Source organism: Columba livia, chromosome 2 (genome assembly GCF_036013475.1).
Source record: "Columba livia isolate bColLiv1 breed racing homer chromosome 2, bColLiv1.pat.W.v2, whole genome shotgun sequence".
NCBI lineage: Eukaryota > Metazoa > Chordata > Aves > Columbiformes > Columbidae > Columba > Columba livia.
In genome coordinates this window covers 27,502,258-27,525,670 of record NC_088603.1, presented here as the reverse complement: position 1 = coordinate 27,525,670, position 23,413 = coordinate 27,502,258, and the positions used below count along the sequence as shown (strand labels likewise).

Below are 23,413 nucleotides of genomic sequence, written 5' to 3'. Positions count from 1 at the left end.
TTTTTTTAGTTGTTTTTTTTTTTTTTTCTGGGGGGGGGCGGCGAGAGGAGTGGGGGGTTAAGGTGGGAGCCGGGAAAGTTGGGGGCTCCTGCGCTTCGACTTGAAGGGCAGGGACGCGCACAAGTCGAATGGTTCGTCTCCGGAGGGCAGCGCCTCCCTCATTGGTCACTCAACCCCCTGACGTCACCGCCCCGCCGCGCCGGCAACGCGCGCGCTACCCGCGCCCGCCCCCTCCCCCCCCTAACCCCCCTCCCTTTTCCCCCACCCGCGCGCGGGGTGCGGAACGCGCGCGGGTGGGGGAAAAGGGGAGAGCCTGTTCCCATCCCCCTCGCCACCCTCCCAAATCACAGAGCCCCTCAACACAAGACACCCCCCCTCCCCTCCCTTGCGCGGTATTTTCGCTGTGGCGAAACGACGCGCAGCGCATTTTCATTTTCTTTTCCTTTCTTTTTTTTTTTCCCCGGCTGAAAGCAGCGGCGGCAGCAGCAGCTCCCGTAATCGCTTTCAAATATATGCAAATGGCTACGTGCGGTTGGCGGTTTTGGCAAAAGCTTGATTAGTATATAAACGACCCAAGGAAAAAAAAAAATAGAAAAAAAAGCGCCTGCGCCCTAAATTTGTCTTTAGATTACAATTCCAGTTGATTTTATTTTATTGTCAACATTGTTAATGATAAAAATAGAGTCGTTTTACAGTTATTTTTACTTTCTGGAAGGAGGCAATTAGACTTCTAATCAGGAATACACAAAAATCTCCCATGATTAACTGCAGTACTTTGTTCAAATTGCTGCTATAAAATTCAGAACAATTTGCCTGTAATGATTATGGACTGGGTTTATTTTGGGAGGTGGAATAAAAGTGGATATAGCATAAATTATCCTCTAATTATACACCAGTGTCGCCTCAATTATCCTCTTATCAAAATGGTTGTCTAACTGCCGCATTTAGTTTCAATTCTCTCCTTTTTTCTATAAAAAGAACTTCATACCTTGTTATTATTAATCCATTTATTATTTGCAAGGGGATTTATATCCGAACATCCAGGTGGTATTACCACTTCTCTTACAAAGATGGACTGGGGAAAGACATTAAGTTTGATCCAGCACTGCAGAGGATCTCTCTCTCTCCCCTCTTCTCTCTCTCCCCTCTCTCTCTCTCACTCCCTCTCTCTTTTTTCCCCCTCTTTCCCTGGCTTAAATCTCCTCGCGTCCAGCTAAGCATGAACTCCAGAGACAGACCCCACCGGAGAGGACTGAGGTAGGAAGGACCCGGCGGAACTCGCTAAGCCTTGAGAAATCCGAAAGTTGCTCTAGATAGGGAAACGGGCTGGAGGCTTCGGGTTTTGAAAACCAACACGGGTACCAGCAGCCGCAAAACCCCGCACAGCCCAGAGACATCCCCAGACCCAGGGCAGGTCCGGACATTGCCTGAGGATTGGTTTCTAAATTTTGCAGATTTTTTTTTCTTAACGCGTCGCTTTGGGAAATATTTAGAGGGTTTTTCTTTTTTTTCACTCTGGGATATTTTTCCCTTCTCTCTTTATTAATTTATTTTCGGGTTTTGTTTCTGCGCAGCCCGGTCATTAGCTCTGGGAAGCCGGGGGATGTGAGCCCCCTCTTTGCATACCACACGGTCCATGGGGGTGGGGGGGAAGGGGGATACGAAGCGATGCTCGATCGGTGTCAGGGCATAACCCGTAGTCCTTCGGCATTTATAGTTCAGCCGACTTATTTCAGGGGGGTTATGAGGGATGTGTGTCTTTTTTTCTTTGCGGTCGGGATGTTTTGTGCCCCCTTACACACCCTCTTATCGTTGTTTCACTTCTTGAGCCCTTGGAATCGGTTCAGTAACTCTGAATGCAGTTGTAAGTGTCTTGCCTTGTTCTCCCGCTTTTAACAAGAGTTCCACTTTAACACGCGAAAGGGTAACCCGATCCATGCGTTTACAAATCTACAATGAATAAAAATATAGCGAAGAGAAGGTAAAGAATTCCTACTGGGACTCTTTATTCTTAGGTGTAGGTAAGGTGTTCAATAGGAACAGGTACATTTGGCAGTTTTATTGCTTTATACCCTCCAGCTTGCTGTTAACATCATTAAGGCGTTTTTTCGCAGGTGCACGTACTAGCATTTTCTCCAGCAGCAAGACCATGCATAACAAAAGGTGTCAGAAAATGGGCTGGGGAGTGTTTGCAACACGTTGCTTTCTTATTTCGAAATAATTCCTGCCGCATAATGAACGCTAACCCAAGAATGGCGGAAAGTTGAGCAGGAGAGGAGACCGGTTTGAAATAATACCTGGATGCCGCCTTAGCGAAGGGAATAAGGCGTCTGAGTCACGAAACGTGAAACAAAAAAGAAGAAGAAAAGGCAGGGAGAGTCTGCAGGAGCTGCTCCCTTCGATAGGAAGCAAATGAAGTCGCATGTGCATCCCTCGTTCAGCCTAGCTGACGGACGAACTGCGGCGGGATGAGTGGGTGTCGCGCCCGCGGGACAGGCAGCGGCTGCGGGTGGGGGTCGAGGGGAGCGGCAGTGCCGCGGGGGTGCGGGAGCACCGGCAGGAGGAAAGGGCTGGGCACCCGGCGCTGCTATTCCCTGCGGTGCTCAGCCATCCTCGCCTGTCGTCAGGACAGTTGACTCCATCCAGACTCACACCAATAATTTTCCCCAATTTAATTAGGCAAATCTCTCGGTATGGAGCTGCCGGTGATTGGTCGATGTTAATGACTCGGCTGCAAGGAGTCACGATTCTTGTCAATATTTATTGTTTTCTTTTCTTTTTAACCCCTCTCTATCCCCCCCCATTCCCCTTTTCCACGTCGCCTGTGGCACGAAGGATCCGCGCCTGCGGGGAGGGGGAGCGCGGCGGGCCTGGGGCACCGTGGGTGGCGTAACCGGGCTGCGTGGCACGGCTTGGCATGGCACGGCTCGGTACGGTACAACTTGGTGCGGCACAGCTCGGCGCGGCTCCGGTGCCTGCCCGACAGAGCTGCCCCATGCCCCCTTGTCCCGTCGCCCTGCCTCCCTTCCCCGCTTCCCGTTACTCGCACCGGGGGGCGGAGGGTAAAGGGGGCCGGAGTTGGGGGGCAACAGGGGCCCGAGCCGTGCCCTGGCAGAGTCAGCAGCTGTAGGATTATTTATTCTCCGAGGGGCAGGCAAGCCCCGCGCTCTGGCGGCGGGGCGGGGGTACCGGGAGGTCCTTCGACGCCGGGAAGCCGCGCTGCCGGGCACCAGCCCCCCCCTCCCGGGTCCGCCTTGCGTGCAGCCGAGCTCCGTTACAGGGCTCCTTCTGGGGAAATCAGACCTGGATCAATAGCTATGGACGTACCAGAGCAGTGAGGTGCTCATTTTCAGGGTGGATGACTCATGAAAGTGGGGGAGGGGGGGCGGACACCCCGCAGCACCTATTTCCCTCTCACTGAAGTACATTCGAAAGCGAGCAGGCAGCAGCCACGAGTGGGGTGCGGAGCTGCGGTGGCGGGAGCTCATGAGGGGTATCTGCCTGGCGGGGCCGACCAGGCGGGCTGGGGCAAGGTGCGAGTTAGGGGACGGCTGGGGACTACCTTGGGGCGGGAGCCCCCGCACCGCCACCTGGGAGCACCCGTCCACCCCTCCGGGAAAAGGCAGCTCATCGTCTGCTACCTCCCTATCTGGCTTCTCCGGTCGTTACCCGACCAAACCCGAGCTTCCGGAGAGGGAGACTGCATCCTTGGCAGAGGACGATAGGGATGCACCCTGCACATTGCTCCGCACCGGACCCCAGGCAACTTCTCGCCCTGGCCGCGTATCCTCGGCCGGGCTTCTCCTCCCCTTCACCCCCCGGTTCATTCTTTCCCGGGGATACGCTTCGCAAGTCACCCTCGCTCGCCTGGAGGGCAGGGAGGCCTTTACACCTCGAGTAGGATTAGGGCCAGTCCTTCTCCTCACCCAGGTTGGCTGACAGCCGAGGGGACAGGGCTGCCTTCTTTCCCCTCCGCCCCTCCCCGGTGCTCGACCGCTCCGCTGCCGCGGTGAGGGGCGGAGAGCGTGGCATCGCGCACGGGGTTGCCTGTGCCCCGGGACTGGGTGACTTCGTGCTACCGGTCCTCCGCGTCACCTTAAACCGCGTCCCTTTAACGATCTTTGCGGGTAGTACTTTCAAAAGACCAAAGCGTGTGTGCGTGGTTTAAAAGCACGTTTGTGAGACGAAAGATGTCACACAACAGACACAACAGTTGGAAGGAGCTGACGAACTACAGGAAACGGGGTTCTATTTTTAGGGTATAATAGGAAGTTAATATAAGCGGCCAGAGGCTTCCTATATGCCTCCAAGCACCTTCTGTTCCATTCATTCATTCATTCATTCGTTCACTTATTCAAGTGTTCAACAATAACAACAGGGGAAAATAAACATTCCTGCTCTGTTTTTCATCCCCCCCTTCTGGGAAGTCCTGCTCTGGTGTTTGCACGGGTGGGCCCTGCGAGCGGAGACCCTCCTTGAGGTTGTTCATTTTGTTTGTTGGGGGGGGGGCTGTGATAGCTGATGGCGTTCATCAGGCGAGACTCCCCCAAGACGCTGTCGTTGGGGGGTTCCTGCGCGCAGTGAGCAGGGGATGAGGGTTGCTCTCTGGGAATCTATATTCCCCTCCCCAGTTCACACCAGAGTCCGGGAGAGTGTTTTCTGTCCCACCCTGAGCAAGGTGGCAGGGAAAGTCCGAGAGAAGTTTATTTCAGGAATGATGTTAATGCGTGTGTTTGGTTTTTTTTTTTTTCCATGGAAAGCACATGTACATGCACAAAGCGGATCTTGCAAAAGGATTTTTAAAAGGGGCAGAGAAATGCTGGAAGTGGGGGAGGAGAAGGTTAGTGCCTGAGACCGGTTATTTAGCGACAGAACGGAATGCACAAAGCAATCTAAGGGCGCTCGGGAGAGAGTGGGGGTCTCCTGCAGAGCAGTGGTGGGAAAATCTCGAGAGAAGTGGAAAGCCGGAGAATATTCCCGCTGTCGGCGATCCTCTCCAGATGCATTTTTGCGGGGAGGCTTCGTCCGCAGAAGCACGGGACTCTCCCCGCCCGGAACGCGGCTTCGGCGGCTGCCGAACTTGCTCCCCCACCCCGCGCGGCCGTGGCGCTCCGCGGGTGTCCGCGGCCGCACGACGCGGCTGTGCAAGGCGTCTGCTCGGCACGGCACGGCTCGGCAGCCGCCGTCCTGCCCTGGCAGCGCGGCCCTGCCCGCGTTGTTTACAGCTCCCAGAGACGCAACAGCAACAGCAAAATATCTCGCTTTATTTCTGCCGATAGCATTTTTCCCCCGGTCTCTCAGCCCTGTTTATCCCAAAACACATGGTCTTCTTTCTTTCTGCCAGCATGTCATATTGCTATCGTCTTAATAGTAGCTGAGTGGTGAGCAAAGACTACCGCAAAAGGAGGTCACCTCCCCAAGCTGGAAGCGAGCTATTTTAAGGAGAGACTGGGGAATTTGAGCGCTGCCAGTGCGAGAGCAAGAGCGGAGCGGAGGCTCCTCTGAATTTCAACCCACTAACATTATAACAGACAGGCAGGCGTCAATGGCTTTCCATACCGCGAGTGCGAAGGAAGTGGCAGGGAGGCTGAGGGGGGCTAAACCCCAGCCCAGGCTCGCAGATGGATCACACACGCCGCTCTCTATATTGTAGCCTGGGTCAAAATAATAGGAGTCAGAAGGGGAAAGATCCAGAGAGAACCAGCCACTGTCTCTTGTACAGATTTGTAGCGAAGCCTTTGCTGTAATTAAAACCTTACAGCCAGATTCATACAATGTGTGACTCTGCAAAAGGTCGGGGCTTTTTGTTGGTTAATGTTTTGTTGTGTTGTTGTAGTTAGTTGTTTTCCTTGATGGGGGTGTGAGTATCTGGGGGGAGGGATGTGCTGGATATCTGCTTTAAAATGGAATTAGGCTTCAGACGAGTGGCTGCCCGAATGAGGGATGGGACCCCGGCGTAGAGGGTCGCAGCGCTGGGCTTGGGCGCTCTCCTCTCCCCACACCTGGCCAGGTGTGCAACCACACCGCCTTAGCCGAAACCCCGGGGACCGCTCGCTCTTGCCCACACGGCGAGACTGGCCCCGGCGTGAGGAATCCCCGCGAAGAGTCTGAGCGGATGGGTTTGCCTTCCTAGCCACGCCGCTGGCAGCCTTACGTGGGAGCAGCGTGGGGGGACCTTCCTCTCTGTGGGCCAGAGGGAGCATCCCCTAATGCAGCGGCAGGTTTGCAGACCTCCGCCTGTGAGGCTTTCACTTGGCAGGCGTCCCTGCCTGCTCGGGTGCTGCTGAAACAGAGATGTTGTTTTTAGCGGGCACTTCTGTTGTTTTGTTTTCTTTTCAAATGAAAGAAAAAACAACAACAATTTAAAAACCCCTCTTCTGGCAGAAGAAGAAGACGCCATCCAATTTAAATTTAAAAAAAAAAAAAAAAAGAAACACCACTGCTCTTAAGTGCCGATCTTGGAAGGGCTTGGAGGCGAATGGAAACTCGAGGCTCTTTTAAGTCATGAGAGAAGCTACAATTTCTCCTGCGGTAGCGGCCAGTTTCTCCTCTGAGCCAAGCGCCGCACCGAGCTCTCCCGAGCCCAGCCGCGACGGGTCGAACCGCGGCTCCCCACGGCCGCTCGGCTCCTTGTCCCTGTGACACCCGAGGGGAACGTGTCACCTCGGCTGCGCTCGGGAAGCCTCGGATTCCGGAGAGAGAAAGCAGAGGCTTTAATTGCGGCAAATGAGCGCTTTGTCCTCTCCAGTCTGTTTAGCCTTCGTTTATTTTTAGTACACTTCAGATACCTACCCATTTCCCTTGTTGAGATCAGTGCAATTATTTACTCTACCTTTAGGGATGCATTTACCCAAGCATTGAATGGAAATGTAGTAAACACTGAGCAAAGTCAATGCAGTTATTGAGGTTTATTTAATAGGAAAAGAAGTAAATATCTCGGCTTTACTTGTTTCTTCAGGTAGCCTCGTTACCTAGAGTAGATTGCAATGAGAGTTCTTCACTCATTCCCGTGTAGTGAGATTGCTTTATATGTTTATCTCGTATATGTATCTAGCTACAGCCTCTTTTGTCAGGGTCTTAACGGACTATAAAAACAAATCTAAAAGTTAATTTAGAAAGGTAATCCGGAGGGATCCATTATCTGATTTCCCTGTAGAAACTCAGCTAGGTGAGGTATCCCGTATCTGAAGGCGTAAAAAGAAACAGACAAGCAGAGCATCGCCTCCAGCAACGTGAATTCCCCTGCATCCACCGTCCGGAGCGGGAAAGCTCTTGACATCGAGTGCGATTTCACTGAGGGAGTGAAACTGCTTCGCCCGATCAACTGGTCCCAGTCTCACCATGGCATTATCCTCCACCTCCACCCCGCCAAGAATTATTTTAATTTCTCGCGAGTGGACATCGTCTCCTTTCTCCACCTGTTTGCCCTGAGCCCTCTTCCCCGCCCCGAGCATCCCTCGCAGGGAATAAATGCAGGAGGAAGGGACGGTTTGGGGAAGGCGGTAGGAGCACGTTAGATATCTGCAGCATGAGACGCAGGAGACATCCCAGGGTTCTGACAGCTGGATATGAAACAAATCAGATCTGGATTAACTTGCCTGTTTTGTGAATTGTCTGCATTTGAGCAAGCAGCCCTCACCCACTCCACTTCTGGCAGGTTTTGTTACACGTGCCTCTATAAATATATTATCCCAACCCTCTTTCCTCGTTGGAGCTCTCTGTTCAACAAAACAGAAAGCAGAACGAGGAGAAGAGACATTTATAAGTAACCTAATTTCGTATCGTGGAAGTAAATTTCATGCTAGGATATATTTTGCACAACATGTAATCTTTTAGAACCGGAAGACATTTAATTAAAGCCATATTCGAAGAAGTACAACTTAAAAGCAGTCATACGACCACATATCTCATTCATATTCAGGATCCCTCCTCGAATTCATATTGTTTTAATGTGGGACATCGCCTTTACGGCATAACTCTGCGAGGCCTGGCCAGCATGAAACATAACAGAAAGGAGAGCAGGCAAGGACTTGAACGGGGTGCTTTACCAGGCGGAAAGGTGTCTGTTTAACCTAAAGACCACAGCTTTGTGATTCCCAGTTCCCGACTTGCCATCGGAGGATCTCCCAGCAGCGCACATACTGTAGTTTTGGGATGGGGAGTAGAGGAAAAAGCCCACCGAGGACAGGCCGGGGTTAAACATCCCGACCTGGGTACTCCCGCTTCGGTTCCGCACGCTGCTGTCCCCCTCACGTTGGTTTGGGACAGACGTACGTGGGTGCAAGGTTTCCTCACACCCTCTGCAGTCTCCCCAGGTCGGAGGTCCCTTGGCAGCCCCGTTTTCCAACACTCCGGGCGGGTGTGGAAGCGGTCACCCAGACCCGCACACCCTGTGGCTAAGAGAGGGTCTCTGGAGTAGGAGGGGAATGGCGCTCTGCCGGCACTGCTCATGGGCGCCCGTGAACTTTGGAGGGCACCCATTCCGTTTGAAAGAAAACACACTTTCTGTTCAAGTTTTTGCCCCATCTCCTCTTAGACTGTTTGACTTCTCAAATGAAAATCAGGGACCCTCGAGGAAAAGGAGGAGCACGAAGGCAATAGCCCAGCCCCGAGGTGAGAGCGGAGCTCACGCCCGGCGCTCGGCCCGCCGTCCCACGGTCTGCAGGTCTCGGGTGCCGCCCGCTCCCGGTTATTCCCGGCTCCGCCGGCCGGGACTTTGGCCCTGTTTCGTTGAAACAGCTCGTAAAAACTGCCCTGAAGTCGGTGCGAGCCGGATTGCGTCCCCCTCCCCGCACTCATTATCTCTATGTTAAGTTTGGTCCGACCGGCCGCTTGCTCCCTCCAGCCTTTTCCCCGCCGTCTCCGCGTCCGCCGGTGCGAGAGGCTGGTTTTCGGGAAGCCGGGGGACCTGTGCGATCCGCGGTCCTGTCTGCAAGCGCTTTTGTTGTCTTCTTCATGAAAAGGATAGCAAAATACTCCCAAAGGCGGGGGAAAAGCGAAGCGAAATAAACTGGAAAAAAAAAAAAAAGATTCCCCAAAACCAAGTAATTGCCCCCCATCCTGTCCGAGGCAAAATAAACCGGCAGCAAAAGTAGCCCCCCCGATCGGCAGCCCGGCCTCGCTTTGGGGCTGCTTCGTTTCGGAGGGGATAAAATTCAGCGGCCAAATCAAATCAGAAAGGTTCTGGTTAGTTTCCTTGTAGCGGTAATTAAAAGTATTAATTGGTTGTGTCGACAGCTTAAAAAGACAGGTGTTGCTAAAAAAGCCTCATTAATCTTCCAGTCATTACTAAGCGGCGGTGGGAACCGGGCTGGGAGAAGGAGTCGATTGTTTACAAGGGTCTTTCAAGGTTTAAGAATGGAGATTGTAATAATACCACTACTAATCGGACGACTTTCTCCATTCCTTTGAAAAATGAAAATAAATCAAATGGTCTGCCTGCAGCCCTCAGCTAGAACTGGGTAAGAGGTCTTTCACGGACTCCGCCGCGTGTAAATTAAACTTTAAAGAATTCACTTAATTTTATATGAATATATATGGATTGAAAAATAAGGTACATAATTCATGCTTTGTGTCTTCGGCCTTTTTTTTTTTTTTTTTGTCAGGTGGCCTTTGGCGTTGTGGATAAAATAAGTTTTATGCAAGTTTTCAGGACGCTGATCTAAACTTCACAGGCTCTCACTAAACCGGGTCGGGATTGGTTGTGCTCCCTCCTTCACCGTGCAAAGCAAGAGTCGGTGGTGGTGTAGCCTGCGTGTGTGAGAATGAGGAAAGGAGGAAGATCAGGCCCCCGGCATAAGACCCGACCTTGGTTTTTTAAATGGGTGACTGGGAGTTGTTTTTGTTTCGGGAGCGCTGCCGAACAGACCGCTGCGAGTGGCTGAGCAAGCTGCACCGGGGGGAGCGGAGCTGCGGCGCGACCATGTCGCGGAACACACGTCGAGGGCACGGGCAGCCGTCCGGGAGTCCTCCCAGCAGTCCCGGGGAGCCCACAGCCGCTCCCGGAGAGCGCTGCCCGAGGCTCCGGCCGGACGCCCCCCGCCGCCTCGGGGCTGGGTCCCGTCCCTCCACTCCGGCAGGCTGGGGCCAGGCAGGGCGGCCGCGCCTGCGCCCGCGTCCCGCAGCACGGGTGGGCGCGGAGCGGCCGCTCCTCAGCGCCGTTACCACCGCCCGCACGGCACGTGACAGCGGCGCAGAGCATGCGCGCAGCGGACGGGCCTCAACGGCCGCGCGCGAGGGGCGGCTGCGGCGGGTGGGGGCGCAGCGCCGCGGGGGTCGCTGCGCTGCCCCTGCCCGTCCGGGGCCGCGGTGCAGCCCGCCCCCCGCGCTGCCCGGCCCTCCGCCGGGTCCCGGCCCGCAGCCTGCCCGCCGTAGCATCACGTCTCGACGCCAAGAAAAACCCCGAAACAGTGAAGCACCCTATGAAGTCATCCTGCCCAGCGCGTTATTTTTAGCCCTCCCGGCCGGGCTGTTCCCATCCGCCAGCCGGCGCAGGTGCCGGGGTGCGGAGGCTCGGTGGCGGTCCTCGCTCCTTCCCACCTCTCTCGGCCCGTCGGGTCGGCGGGAGGGGCCCGTGGCTGCTTCCCCCGCCGCTCGGGTGGTGGCGGGTTGTGCCGTCTCCGGCCTGTGTCGCGTTACAGCGTGTCCGGTTCTAGCGCTGCTTTGCCCTTGGACACGGCAGGCGAGGGGTTCTGGCCACAGCCCCGAGCGGTGTAATGCCCCCCTCCCCAGAATGACCTCCGAACGCTCAGGATCCGCTCGAACGGACCCTTCCTGCAGATTTATTTATTATCGAGAGCCCTTTCACAGCCAGAGAGCAGCAGCCCCGGGCAGTGCGTCTGCGGGGTGTTGCTGGGGCGAGGCGCGGGAGGCGAGCGGCGGCTCCGGCACGGGAGCACCGAGAGAGCCCCACCACCCCAGCGATGCACCCCATTCCCAGAGCAGCCCCCCCCCGGCAGACTTCTGTGAGTCCGGGGTCTTAACCCTCTGCGGAACCGCGAAAGCAGTACATGCACAGCCTCTTCCTACTGCATCTCAGTAATGACTTCTTCCCACCTTCCTCGCTATAAAACAACAAAACACAGACTTACCTGAAGTGGTTTTTATTTTCACAACAAGGGATATTCCCTGCGTTACACACATACACACAACGCATGCACACGCATACACACACATATTAACCAATAGAAGAGCAAGATAAGAGGGTTTGATGCTCTGCTGTGACATGAATAATTGTCGCATCGTGTAACTTCCTACATCTTGGTTTTAATTTGCAGTGAACCAAACAAAGATATTTGCAATTTTAAAATAAGCACTCTATGTAATAAATGGGAACATTGTGCATGAATGCTGTTTCTTCCCCTTTTCTTTAGAAGACATTATTAGCTCTGACAGCATGCAGCTCAGGTTTGGAGGAGAGGATTTTGTAAAGGGATGACAGACAGGAAGGGCAGCAATCATGGGCTTCTTGGGCTAAAGCTTTTTTTCTTTTTTATCAGAATGTTCTGTTCGATGCCATTTATCCTTGATGATAGAAAATTGCTCTGTTGCCAGGACGCTGCTGCTGAAATAGAGGGCAGGAGCCACATTTCCATTTTGCAGCTTGAAAGCTATTCAAATGAATTTGCAGAAAGGGGGAAAAATCTAGAGATAAACAAATGAGAATAAACCGAGTTCCCCTTTCCTCTCCTTTATTCTCGCTCTCTTTTTCTTCCTTTCTCCCCTTTTTTGGAGGCATGTGTATCTGTATGTGTGAGGGAACTATTAATTCTCTAGATAAGGATTTTGGTTCATCAGTGTTTGCAGTACCTGGGAAATGCTCTAAATCAGGGAACACTTATTTTGCTGCTGTTCCAGCCACTAAAGATATAAACATATTAGTGAAATGTACGTGTTAGTGCAGGTATGCAGTCACCCACGATTTTCTTGTGTGTGTGTGTACACAGACAGACCCAGAAACGCGGTGCTGTGTGTGCTTCTGTGCGAAGCGGAGGGGATACCAAAGACACGCACCACCACGTTCCAGCAAGTGGGATTTCTCCCAACATTTACGTGCTGATTCTGGTGAAATACCTTGTCGCTTTAGAACAATTAAAATCTAAAATGCTTCAGCCATAGCCTTGTCCTTCCATCATAACTCATTGGGTGAGAAATATTCATTTTTGCTCCCAGTCCATTTAGATGTTTTTGGAGTCCCAAGGAGAAGTAATAACGCATCTGGCTACAATCCAGCACGTAGCCCAAGGGCTAATTTTTAATCATTATTTTTAAATTAAGCATTGAATAAAATAAAGCCAGAAACATTATTTGTAAATCGGAATGAAGATAATGACAAGTAATTACGCTCTTCCTTCGCTGGCGATTCAAGGCTCAGCTCAGCTCCTCAGTTCAAATCCAAATAAATTAAACGTGTGAAGCCTGTTAAACACTTCGATTTCATTTACTTTTTCCATCTGTAGGCTGCTGATGTGTCAGGCTGGAAATATTAGACATACCTTGACTGGGGTTGTAAAAACTCTCAGAGGTCTGACAGCCCGGTTACCACAAAATAACTTGAAATGAATTCTAACTTCTTTGAGCAAAAGCTGGTGCCAGTGAGTCATAGGGTTTAGAAGATTATGCAGGGTCCTCTTAAACACAGGATATTAAGGGACCATAATATATTTGATGACATTCTAAATCTGATCAGCTTGGATGCTTTTCACTATGTCATTTCAACAGAGTTTTACCTCTTATTAATCTATAATTAGCACGTTGGCTTCAAGCATGATGTATTTCAAAGCGGCATCTTGTTAGATGTGGTTCCCTTCTGCAAGGAAGAAAATTCTGGAGGTGGAAAAGAAACAAACAGGACAGAGAGAGAAAAAGGAGGATTGATTTATTGGCCTTGGCCAACAGCTTTTCCATAACTGCCCAAGCAGTCAGGCATGCGACTTTACTATTGATTTTTAAATCTCCCTTCAGCTGAAAAGATCAGCGCTCAAATAATAATAAAGTCTAATCGCTGCTGCTATTAGATTAGGTTAAACGCGGGGATTCGAGGGTCCCGCCGTGCCCAGCTCTTCCACCCGTCAAGGTCCCTTGCTCTGCTCCCGGCCGAAGCCCCGCTCCGGAGGCTGGGGCAGCGCGGGGCCCGGGGGGCTGCACCCCTGGGAGGACGAAGTGAGAGGTGCCGGGCTGTCCCCGGGGGATCCGCGGCCTCCCTTCCCTTCTTCCCCCGCCGCGCTCCGGAGCCGGCCTGCTCGCCTCGCCGCCAGGCTGCCGGGGAGCGGGGCGGAGCGGCTGCAGCCCCCCGGGAGCCGCGCACCTGAGGGCTCTGCCCGGGCCCCGCGGGCCTGGCGCCTGGCGGGCGGTGGAAACCCGCCACGCCGAGGACAGCGCCGCCTCCCCCGCCCGCGGCGGCTGCCGGGCTGCGCTGCCCCGCCTCAGTGCTCCCCGGCAGCCGCGCTGGGCCTCCTGCGGCGGGGCCCGCACCGGCTGGGCCGCCCGCAGCGTTTGGCCGCCCTTGGCTGGAGCCTCCCCAGGTCTCCGCTGCTCGTTTGTTCCACATGCCTCCCCCGAGTTCTGTCGAGCCTGGCGCAAGCGGCGGGGGCCGACGTGTCCCGCTTTGATGCCTGATGGGCGATCCCGGCAGAAATCGGGTCGCCCCGGCCAGGCAGGCCCCGCCAGAGAAATGAGTGCTTTGCAGCGGAGTTCCCTCGGGGGAGTCCGGGCTTCCCTTGCCAGGTGCCTCACTGGCAGTGGAAAGGCATACATTATGATTTGAGAGGCGAGATTAAAGCCGCTCTGGCCCAGTCTCCTGCTATTATCCGGAAGATGAGAGCCTCTGTCTGGGTTTCTCACCCCCCGCCATCCTTAATTTGGTGACTTGACTTGGGCTCAAGGAAGCCAACACTGGCACATTGAAGTGATTGTAGAAGTCAACCCAAATATCTGTAATACCCACTGCGGTTCAGAGGGTGCTAGTATATTTTCAGGCAGCAGATGGTTAGGGTCATAACAATTATTTAGGGGTCCTTAGTTTAAGAAAACTGCAGGCCTAGATGAGTCCACGCTTGCTTACAAGGTAGTAACTACTTTGTTCGGAGGGCTAGAAAAGCAAAGATAACTAGACCTAGGTATAAAGTTTCAAAGGCACAAAGCTGAACAAAGAAATATTTAGAGAAGAGGTGACAAAAGCCACAGAATTGCCAGCAAATGCCAGAACAACCGGAAAAAAACCCCCAAAGAACAACAAACCACCCCAACTTTGTCAGTACTGTACTTGTAATGTGAACCAGATTGCCACAGAAAACAAAACGGGTCATAGGCTAGGGAGCGACCTTGGTGGCAGTCTGCCCCTTTTTGTCAGCAATTCCCTTGATGGCGTGTAGCATGCCACGCTGCTGCAGTCCTAGCCTGATGCCTCCCTTTCTTCCTTTCTCCTCACATGGTGTGGCAGAGGGAAGAAACCTGTTGACATGGCAGCAGGGCATTTCTCAGTGTCCCACCTCCACTGTCCAGGGCAGAGCTGGGTCGTTTGACCCATTTCTTGCCATGCAGACCTGCTAATTCTGTCTTTCCTCAGGGCTGTCCAGCACAGCACATGATATTGCTGTTTGCTCCTCTAGTAAGTCAAGCTCACACTATCTTTGTCCTGTGGAAAAAGTGTATGTGGCCATGTAATTAAAGCATGTCTAATAATGAACTCACATACGGAACTGGATTTGGGTTGCATGTGTAACCTCACGTCTGGCCCTTTCTACCTTTTGAGTGACTAACTTCACAATGTTACTGTTCTTTTAGCTTCAAGGTACATGCGTGTGAGAAAGACCGTTACATAAACCAAAGCAAAATAAGCAAGCATGACTTTTTTAATAAAGTTTTTTTTCTGAAGCTAAGGTTGTTCATAGTTTAGATGTGTGCCATGAGAGCAGAAGTGTATCTGCTGTTTGAATGCTGGCAGACACAGTACCTAAAAAATCCCTTCTCTCCAATTTGGGTTCAAACACATTCAAAGTCTCATGAGAATGGCTTGAGACACAGCCTGGTTATCACTTGATCTCTGGCGCCTTCTCTTCCCCACAAGAGAATTAGAATGCCTCTTTTCTGATTAAGCTCATTTAAGAGATTAGGTGTTGGAAAATTAAAGAGATAAACATTTGAATATGCATCTGTCTCTTTATTACCACTTTCAAATGGCTAGATTTTAATGGGACATTCCATCAGGAAACCATCAACTTCAGTTCAAAACCATATGGTTTTTGCTGTATAACAATCTTTTTAGCAGACTTATATTGTTCCTACAAGGAGTACAAAATCCATGAAATGTTTAGTTTACAGATCTCATGAACTACATGAGGCTTCTGTCACTGAGAAAACTACAGGCCTGTTTGGTTCTCTAAAGTAACACTGGCTTGAGCAAGCTGGATTTTAATATCTTAACAGGTTCTTTTGCCTATTCGAGTCCCAAGCAATTCTAGATTCAGGATGGTCAGAACTAATACTAGTACATTAGTTTGTTGCAGCTCCCTCTGGGCATGTTTGCAGCTCCCTTTGGGAATCTTCTTCCCACAGCAGCAGGAATGCTTGGGGATCAGCTCTTAGGCTGGCACAGCATCAGAGTGAGGGCAGGGCATGTGCATTCATCCTTGTGAACTCAAAGGACATTCTGAACCTATCAAATGTACAGTTTCTACTTCTTCTTGAACCAGATTTGTAAGGTCACCTTCACAGGAGGCCTGTTGTATGAATTTGCTGTTGTTTCACAAATAGTAAAGCTTCTGGTCTGTAAATGTATCTGTTTTATACCCAGTGATTTCAGAGAACTTTCTAAGGTGCTTTTACAGCCACCTGTCACCTAACTTTCCAAACACAGCTGTGTGGTAATCAGCTGTATGTAAAGACTAGTTTTTTACAATCAAGTAATGTATGGCTCAAATGGACCTTAAGCGAGGTCTGACAACAGAGAGAATTTCATAAAAGTTTTATCTGAAAGCATCCATGGTAGGAAGCAGTCAGACTGGCTGCCTCCAGACAGTCCAAGATCATGCCCGTGTTTCCTAAGTATTTAGAAACTGTGGAGTTGGGAAAAATTAACCTAGAATTTGTAATTAAAACCTTTTTTCTCTGAGTTACTCAGTAACTCAGTAAACTAAGTAGTTTTTCTTAGCCAGTTAATTAAGAAGTCCCTCCAACCACCACATGAAAATGACCCATTTTAATAATATTTTATAGAAAAAAAAATATAGGTATGTTTTGCAAAGGCAGATCACAACACAGAACAGAGTTACTGTACCAGCTACACATAAGTGAGAGCTCTTCATACTTGAGGTTGAAAACCTGAAGATTTTTATCACTTGACTTAAATGGAAGATTCTCTGTTGAAGACGGTAGGAAAACCTTATGTTGTCTGTACAGGTATTTACACATGCTGCCAGATGACTGAGCAGTTCCTACCCCACAGCTGAATGTTCCCACCCCTTGGTGAAGACACAATCACTCGCCATCCGTAGTGTCCTTTTCCGTAGCAAATATGAAGGAAAGTGTAAGGTGGCTTTGCTTAAGCCAAACACTGTTGACTATTGGAGGATAAATTACATCTGTTCATTCTACAGATAATATAAATTAGATACAAATTGTAATAATTATGCTTAATTGCTACTTAATTACTGATTAAAACAAACCTTTTTATTTTTCTTTATTACAATCCCATGCTTTTTATTTTTTTTTCCAAGGATGTTTAATCAGGCAGATGTTCTGAAGAACAGCCACAAATCATATTTTAGTGGAAGGATTCAAAATATAGTATTCCATACACCATTTTGAATAGGAGCATTTGCATCTGACCTAACCTTCAATACAGTTGGATCATTTGTGTCCAAGTGTTGCCAAAAAAGTATTTTCAGAACAGTTTTTCAGAACAAAGATGTCTTAGAGGTCCAGACCATGCTAGTACACTAAATTAGTGACAGATTTCCTCCTCCCCCTGTATCATAGTCCTTTGTTAAGCAAATAAAATTGCAGGCAGTGACAGGAGAAAATAAAATAACTTTTAAAATACTACTGGGATTTTTATGCTTCATTAGTAAAGTCCTTATATCAATGAATCAAGAGGAAGAGGTGGAGGAATCTTTTCATGCTCTGTTGTAGGGTAGGGAAGATGGAGATGTTGTAGAGACACAGAATGATAGTCTGCTTGAATTCAAAGAAGAGCCAGGTGAGTCATTAATCAAGATCATGCCTAGATAACTGGCTGAAGGGCAACAACAGAGTTGACCCTATGTTTATGGCTTTGAGAGAACAGTTCGTGGATATAAAAAGAATTTTGACTGTGCAGCAAGTGCTGGTTTGGGCTAGTTCTTCCATATGCCTGAACTGACTTACTGTTTTTGAAGTCAGTGCAGATACACTAGTAACAACTGCTGAGATCTGACCCTCGGTATTTGCAATCTAAAAAAAATCCAATTTTGTAGATATGAAGTCTATTTAAAATAATTTTCCAAGCATTAGAGAGACCAACTGCTGGTAGCTGTTTAGAGGGTTGGAGTAATTATGCCATGCACTGCACAATATAAAGCACTTATGACTACTGTATGGATTGTGTTTCTGGGGGTGGGGCCCATCATTTGGAAAGGAAAAATAATCACCTATTCTCTTCTCTCTTTGCTTGTTACAAAGCCCATTGAAGTCAATGGGAGTGTTGCCATTGATTTGTGTGGGCTTTCGTCAAGCCCTGTATATGCTACTGCACGCTGGAGGGGGAAAAGGAGTATGGTTAAAGGGAAGAGAAGCAAGAGGGAGGGGAGTTAAACACAGGCGAAGAATAGAGCCCTTTGTCTATTAATTAGGGTTTACATGGCTTGTGGAAAGCAGCATTCCTCCAACACTGGATCGTTCTGCCCCACTATTTCATTTTTACATCTCCCATGTTAGTTGCTTTTCAGATCAATATAATGCTAATAAACTATGCACCATGTAGCACTAACCATTGCACGCTGCCACTCTGATGCACAGGAAAGGAAGGCATTGAGTTGAGCAAGCTTCTCTAGGGTCAAAAATATTTTTTATTTCTGCAGCTGATGCCAACTCTCCCTGAAATATGTTGTCTGGCAGCAACACCCACACGTATCACAAGAGCTTTTCTCTGAGTTACCCAACAATATCTAATAGTTTGTTGTCTTTGGAGAGACAGGACCTGGTGGAACCATGGAGTTTCCCTGATGAAGCCTTGCCAGCATGCCTCAGCTGAAACTGGAGGGGCTCACTGGACAGTCCCAGTTCATTCCCATGTCTGTTTTCTCCTGGTTACCCCCACCAGAAGACAGTGACAATTGGTTGCAATTAGAGAGGAAAAGTGCCATTGTAGGCTGGACTCCGGAGATGTTGTTCAGTCACTGGGTGTGCCTCAAACTGCTGGGTGACCTTGGGTAAGCCATTTGGGACTCAGACTTATGATCAGTTTATGACAATTTAACAAGCTATTGTGTCTCAGTTGAACAGCAGTGACTGTCCTTGTGTGCACTCTTACCCAGGGCAAACACAGGCTGATGTGATCCAAAGTGTAGTTATACAAGCAAGCTAAGCCAGTGCAGCCAACTTTGTTGCCATGAGATTGTTTCCCTGAGAAGGCAACTAATCTGGTTGAAAATCTAGGAGTGTTGTTTTGTTTTTGTTTTTTTCCCTTCTCTTTTGCTGGATTGTTTTTGATCTTCACCAGTTCCCCAGTGCAGGTCACTCTGCAGGAATAGGTTTTTGGTAGCAATGTTTGGCATACAATTGTGGTGCTAATTTAACCTGTAGCGAAACAGGTCTAGTTGCTTCATCCCTATTGTGCAGGAAGAAGATGTACAAGGAGACAGCAGATCAGCTTGTGCTTGAAGATATTTGAATGTGGTTATGAGTCTCACCTATTAGATCCAAATCAGCAAAGCACCTAAATATCTCCGTGGATCAGAGAATTTGTTCCCCATGTAAAAAGGGAGGGAACTTTGCTTCCCTCTTATCCCTTCTCTGTGCAGATTGTAAGCTATATAGTGAAGATGCTCTCACTCCATGCTGGTACAGAGTACAACGTAATGCTGGACTGATCTTGTCTGAGGTCTGAGTACAAGTAAAAATAAATCACAGGAGTAACAGAGGGAGAGGTGTGCTCATTTCTTGGTGGAGAAAAGCAGAAGGCAGCAATCAGCTGGATTTGTAAGCTTTGTTGACTGCCAATTAGTTTTGACCTCAGAGTACTGATAAAGGAATATCCTGAGCCCCCTTTCACTAGGTAATTTCCCGCAGTAGGACTTTTTGTTATTATATGAAGTGCTACTTTTATAAAGACAAGACTTTGGTAGAGAAACATTATCTTAATACTACGGTAACATATGAGTTATTTCACAGTACACACACACACTTCCTACTGTTAGGGCAATGTTTTAGTCCAGTTTTCTCTCTCTTTTGGTGGACAGACAAAAATAACACGTGTATTTGTCTGTGTGAGTTAAGGATAACATAGAACTTACTTGAGAGCAGTGGAGAAGGATGAAGTCAAAAGGGAGCTCACAGAACAGAAGACAGGTATCTGCTACCCCAGAGGAGCCTGCATCTCAGGGGCTTCTAGGTTATGTCTCAGAGAATAAGGAGGATAGACCCACTGGGTTGTGAGAATAGGCTGCTTTTTGCAGAAGAGGCTGTACATCAATTTTACTACATAGGTTTAGTTTCATGTCTGTTAAGTCTGCTAAATTGATAGGCATTAGCTCTAGAGAAACTGTTCTTTTCTCAGCTGGCTTGCACTCAAAAGCAGAGTACTTACAGTTTTTTCTTAGGTGCTGAGTAATGACAACTATGTGTTGGTTCTTAGAATTATGATCACATTTTACAGTGACTGTAAATATTGCAGCTTAAAAAATGTGTGGAAGGGGGGATCTGGACTGGTCACAGTCAGGCTGTCACCCAGCTTCTTTAAGAAGGACTTCACACCAGCAAGTTCCATGTCTCTGAAATAATTTCTCTTCTAATGTAGGAGCTACTAGCTAGCAGTTAAGTTTCTGTCTATAGAAAATGAGTCCAGCTGGCTCTGCTTCCTCTACCTGGAGAAACTCTTCAAGGTTCTAGGTTCCCACAGCCAGGCTTCCATGGCTTCAAAGGCATAATTTAGCACATGCCCACTGGGCATACGTTTGTCAAAGTACACATACAAAATTTCACTGTTAAAGATTTGTGCCTCAGGGAAAATTCTGCTCTGAGGTAGAATTACTTCTTTCCAAATGCCATGTTTGAACTATGTAGGCATACAGCCTTTAACATAATAATAGTGACTTCCAAATGCAAAGACATAGCCTCTGATTTACAGCACCCATATCCACCGCAGATTACCTCTTAAGATATCTGAAGGCAAAGTATTGTAGCAAGAGCTATTTACCCTAGATTCTGCCTCTTTACAAATCATCCTTGTACGTTTTGCTGGAGGAACAATAAAACAACCTCCTATTACCTCTCACGGAGTGACATACAGATCAAAATGCTCTCATTTCTTACTGCTCCTCATTCAGACAACCATGCTGCTCAAGTGTAACCTCCTAAACAAGCCACACCTTTTTGAGACAACACAAGTACCCTTTTATTTTTTTTTCCCACCACACACAACTTTTTATGAGTGAGGAATACTGCCTGACAAGTAGTGCTCCTTCATGGAGCAAAGCCACATGAGGTTTGCTCATCAGGTGAGACACCCTAGCAGCCCGCCCAATGGCTCTCTTTTCTGAGAGGTCTTCTTAGATCTTCTGTTCTTTTAAGCTTGCTCCATTTGACAGTGTAATTTTTGACACAGACCAGAAAGGTTAGATGAGCAACCACAGATGCCCTTGAGAAAGATTTGACAATGCACCATGTCCCAATACACAAGAACTAGTGTTTGTTTCACTTCTGCTGTCCCAAAGTGGTGTGTTTAGACTGACTAGGTCAGTTGTCTAGACTCCCACTTCAGCCAATGGAGAAAGATAGACTGTATGATTTTTCAGAGATATCTCACTTGGATTTCTTTGTTAGGGTACGGTGATGTTTTTCTGGAAGTGAACATCTACATCCATAGCTATAAAGGATGTGTAGACAACTCAGTTATGCTAGATGCCCAACTCTTAGACAGATAAATATGAGGAGATGGATCTCATCTAAGTGAATGAAAAAAGATGCCCAGAGAACACCTACAGAGGGAAAGTAAAGCTGTTCAAAAATCCAGCTGTGACTGGATGTTTGGCATCTTACAGATTTTCTTCTGTGCCTAGTTTATGAAGGATCAGAATAGCTGCCAATCAGACCAGTTTTGCTTTTCAGTTACAGCTCTGCAAGTGCAGTACAGTTTTAGCACTAGAGATCCAAACAAACTGCTAATCAAGAGGGTGATGTGCTGCTTGATGCTATGGGAAGCATAGAACTTGTACACTTCAGGTTACTACAGAGGTCATCCTTGTGCCCATATCTCCAACTAGTTTTCATATCATCTGATGGTTTCAGCAGAAAGACTTGTGCAGGCAGGGTTGAAACCAGCAAAGTAGGTAGACTTGTCTGCCATTTTATGTACCATTGGGTACATGAAATCCGGTTTCGTTGGTTGTTTCAGGGGAAGGAGGGGATGGGACCTTAGGCACCTAATTATGGCTTAGCTATCTAAGCCAGCTTTGAGGATGAGGCCTAAGCACCTACATATTGAGCCTGGAGGGACTTTGTTCTCACTAAAGGACATCACTGTAGAACTCACCTCCCACTTTTGTCTCACCAAACCTGAACCTCTTGTCCTGCAGAACACTAGTATCTTCTCAGGCTCTCTCCTGTTGGTTTAAGCTTCAGGAGAGTTTCTTTTGGTGAAAAATGGCTAGTGTCAATGTTGCTACCTGTTAAAGCATTTTGCATTTGCAAAAATTTCTGTGCATGTGGGTTTTGATTCATTACACCATAATGAATTTAATTAATTTCAACAAGATTTAATTCATTACAATATCCTTTGCTTTCTCAGGATGGTGTATGTTTGTCTGTAGTCTGCTCTTTAGTCTGTTTTGTTACCTATAACACTCCTTTTGGCACAGACAGTCACAGATCAGAGCTTGTTTTGGTTAGAAAGCTAAACCATTGATGGAGTCAGGCCTTTCTTGGATGCAGTTTTACCTATTTACAAAGAACATACATCTCCCCTTTCCCTGACTGCAGGCACAATCAAACCACCAAAGACAGTATCTTTGCTTATAGCATCACATGTTTTTTTTGTTCGGTACCCCCGATAAGCTCTTCCTTAAGGCATTTATGCCTAGATAGCTTCCTTTTAGCTGCTGTGTTTAGAGCTTTTTTCTCTCTCTGTTTCAGCTAGCTTGTTTTCTTGTACATACATACACGCAAATACACCCTTACCCAAAGCAATAACCAGCAGTACCATCTGCCCACATTATTCAAGATTTAGGGTGCACTTTTGCCTTGTCTCAGAAACCTGTATTACCTCATCAAAGAACTTGTTATCTCAAATGAAGGGTGGTGGTTACTTCCAGCAGCTTCAATGACTCTTCTCCCAGTCTTCAACAATAATACTCATGTTCACCCTGCTTTTGCCCTTACACGGTTTTCTGCTTGCTTATCTTTAATTTATCTCTGTATTGCTTTATTTGGCATTAAAATGCAGAATGGAGGTGCTGGGGCTATATTCCTCTCTTACTGACACAGTTCCACTATCTTCTGTCTCCGCAGATACTAGATAGTGGAGATATTTTTGATGCACATCTATACATGAAAGATGAGATAGAGACTTGTTTTTTTCATTACTTTGGTAGTTTTTTTTTGTTTGTTTGTTTTTGTTTTTGTTTAATTTTTGTTTGATTTTTGTTTTATTTTTTATTTCTCTGATACCTCAACTTTTGGTTTTAGGTGACCCTAAAGAGAGCTGGTAACTTTAAGCAGCACTAAGGGAGAAGACAGAGCTATTTGAGGACCACAGGGAAATTACATCTAAATTAGAGAACAGAAGTCAAAGTCAGGTCTTTTTCTATCAAATAATCATCTCTGGAATTAGGCAAGTAATGCACTCACAGTTAGGAAGATATTAACTGCTAAAGCTTTTAGCTGTTTCCCCTGCCAAACAACATCTGACGTCCAACAGCCACGCTGACAGGGATTCACTTATGTCATAGACTTTATTTGGGGAGAAATACAAAGAAACATATGGGTCAGTGTGACCCACCCCTTCATTACAACTGTGGAAATGCAGGTTTTTTACAACAGAATAACATCTCTGTGATACCTTGGTTGTCAAAAACCACAATTACAGTCATTGTTTATGCATTAGGAAAACCTCATCCTAAATCTGGCACCATATGGGGGTGAAAAGAGCAGCTGCTGACATTTCAGGATGATCATTATGATCTAGCTGCAGATATGACTCAGCATGATGAGCCTGACAAGA

The 23,413-nt window shown here is 48.3% G+C and overlaps 1 protein-coding gene and 2 long non-coding RNA genes across 3 annotated transcripts in view; 2 read left to right on the top strand and 1 right to left on the bottom strand.

Annotated features, from left to right (window-relative positions):
- LOC135578440 (uncharacterized) overlaps positions 1-23,413 on the top strand; it is a 42,734-nt gene that overhangs the window by 7,558 nt on the left and 11,763 nt on the right. The window lies entirely within an intron of this gene.
- Positions 2-11,340, top strand: LOC135578439 (uncharacterized). The gene is made up of 2 exons (XM_065051131.1): positions 2-1,257; positions 9,606-11,340. The coding sequence occupies exon 2, from the start codon at positions 9,821-9,823 to the stop codon at positions 11,039-11,041; it is 1,221 nt and encodes a 406-aa protein (XP_064907203.1). The 5' UTR covers positions 2-1,257; positions 9,606-9,820; the 3' UTR covers positions 11,042-11,340.
- Positions 7,812-11,144, bottom strand: LOC135578443 (uncharacterized). Its single transcript, XR_010470028.1, has 2 exons — positions 11,091-11,144; positions 7,812-9,010 (listed from the first exon to the last, which is right to left on the bottom strand). It is a non-coding gene; the product is annotated as an uncharacterized LOC135578443 (long non-coding RNA).

Bases quoted from the DNA above. Each gene is read 5' to 3' on its own strand.
- LOC135578439 (XM_065051131.1), top strand. From the start codon at position 9,821: ATGGGTGACTGGGAGTTGTTTTTGTTTCGGGAGCGCTGCCGAACAGAC.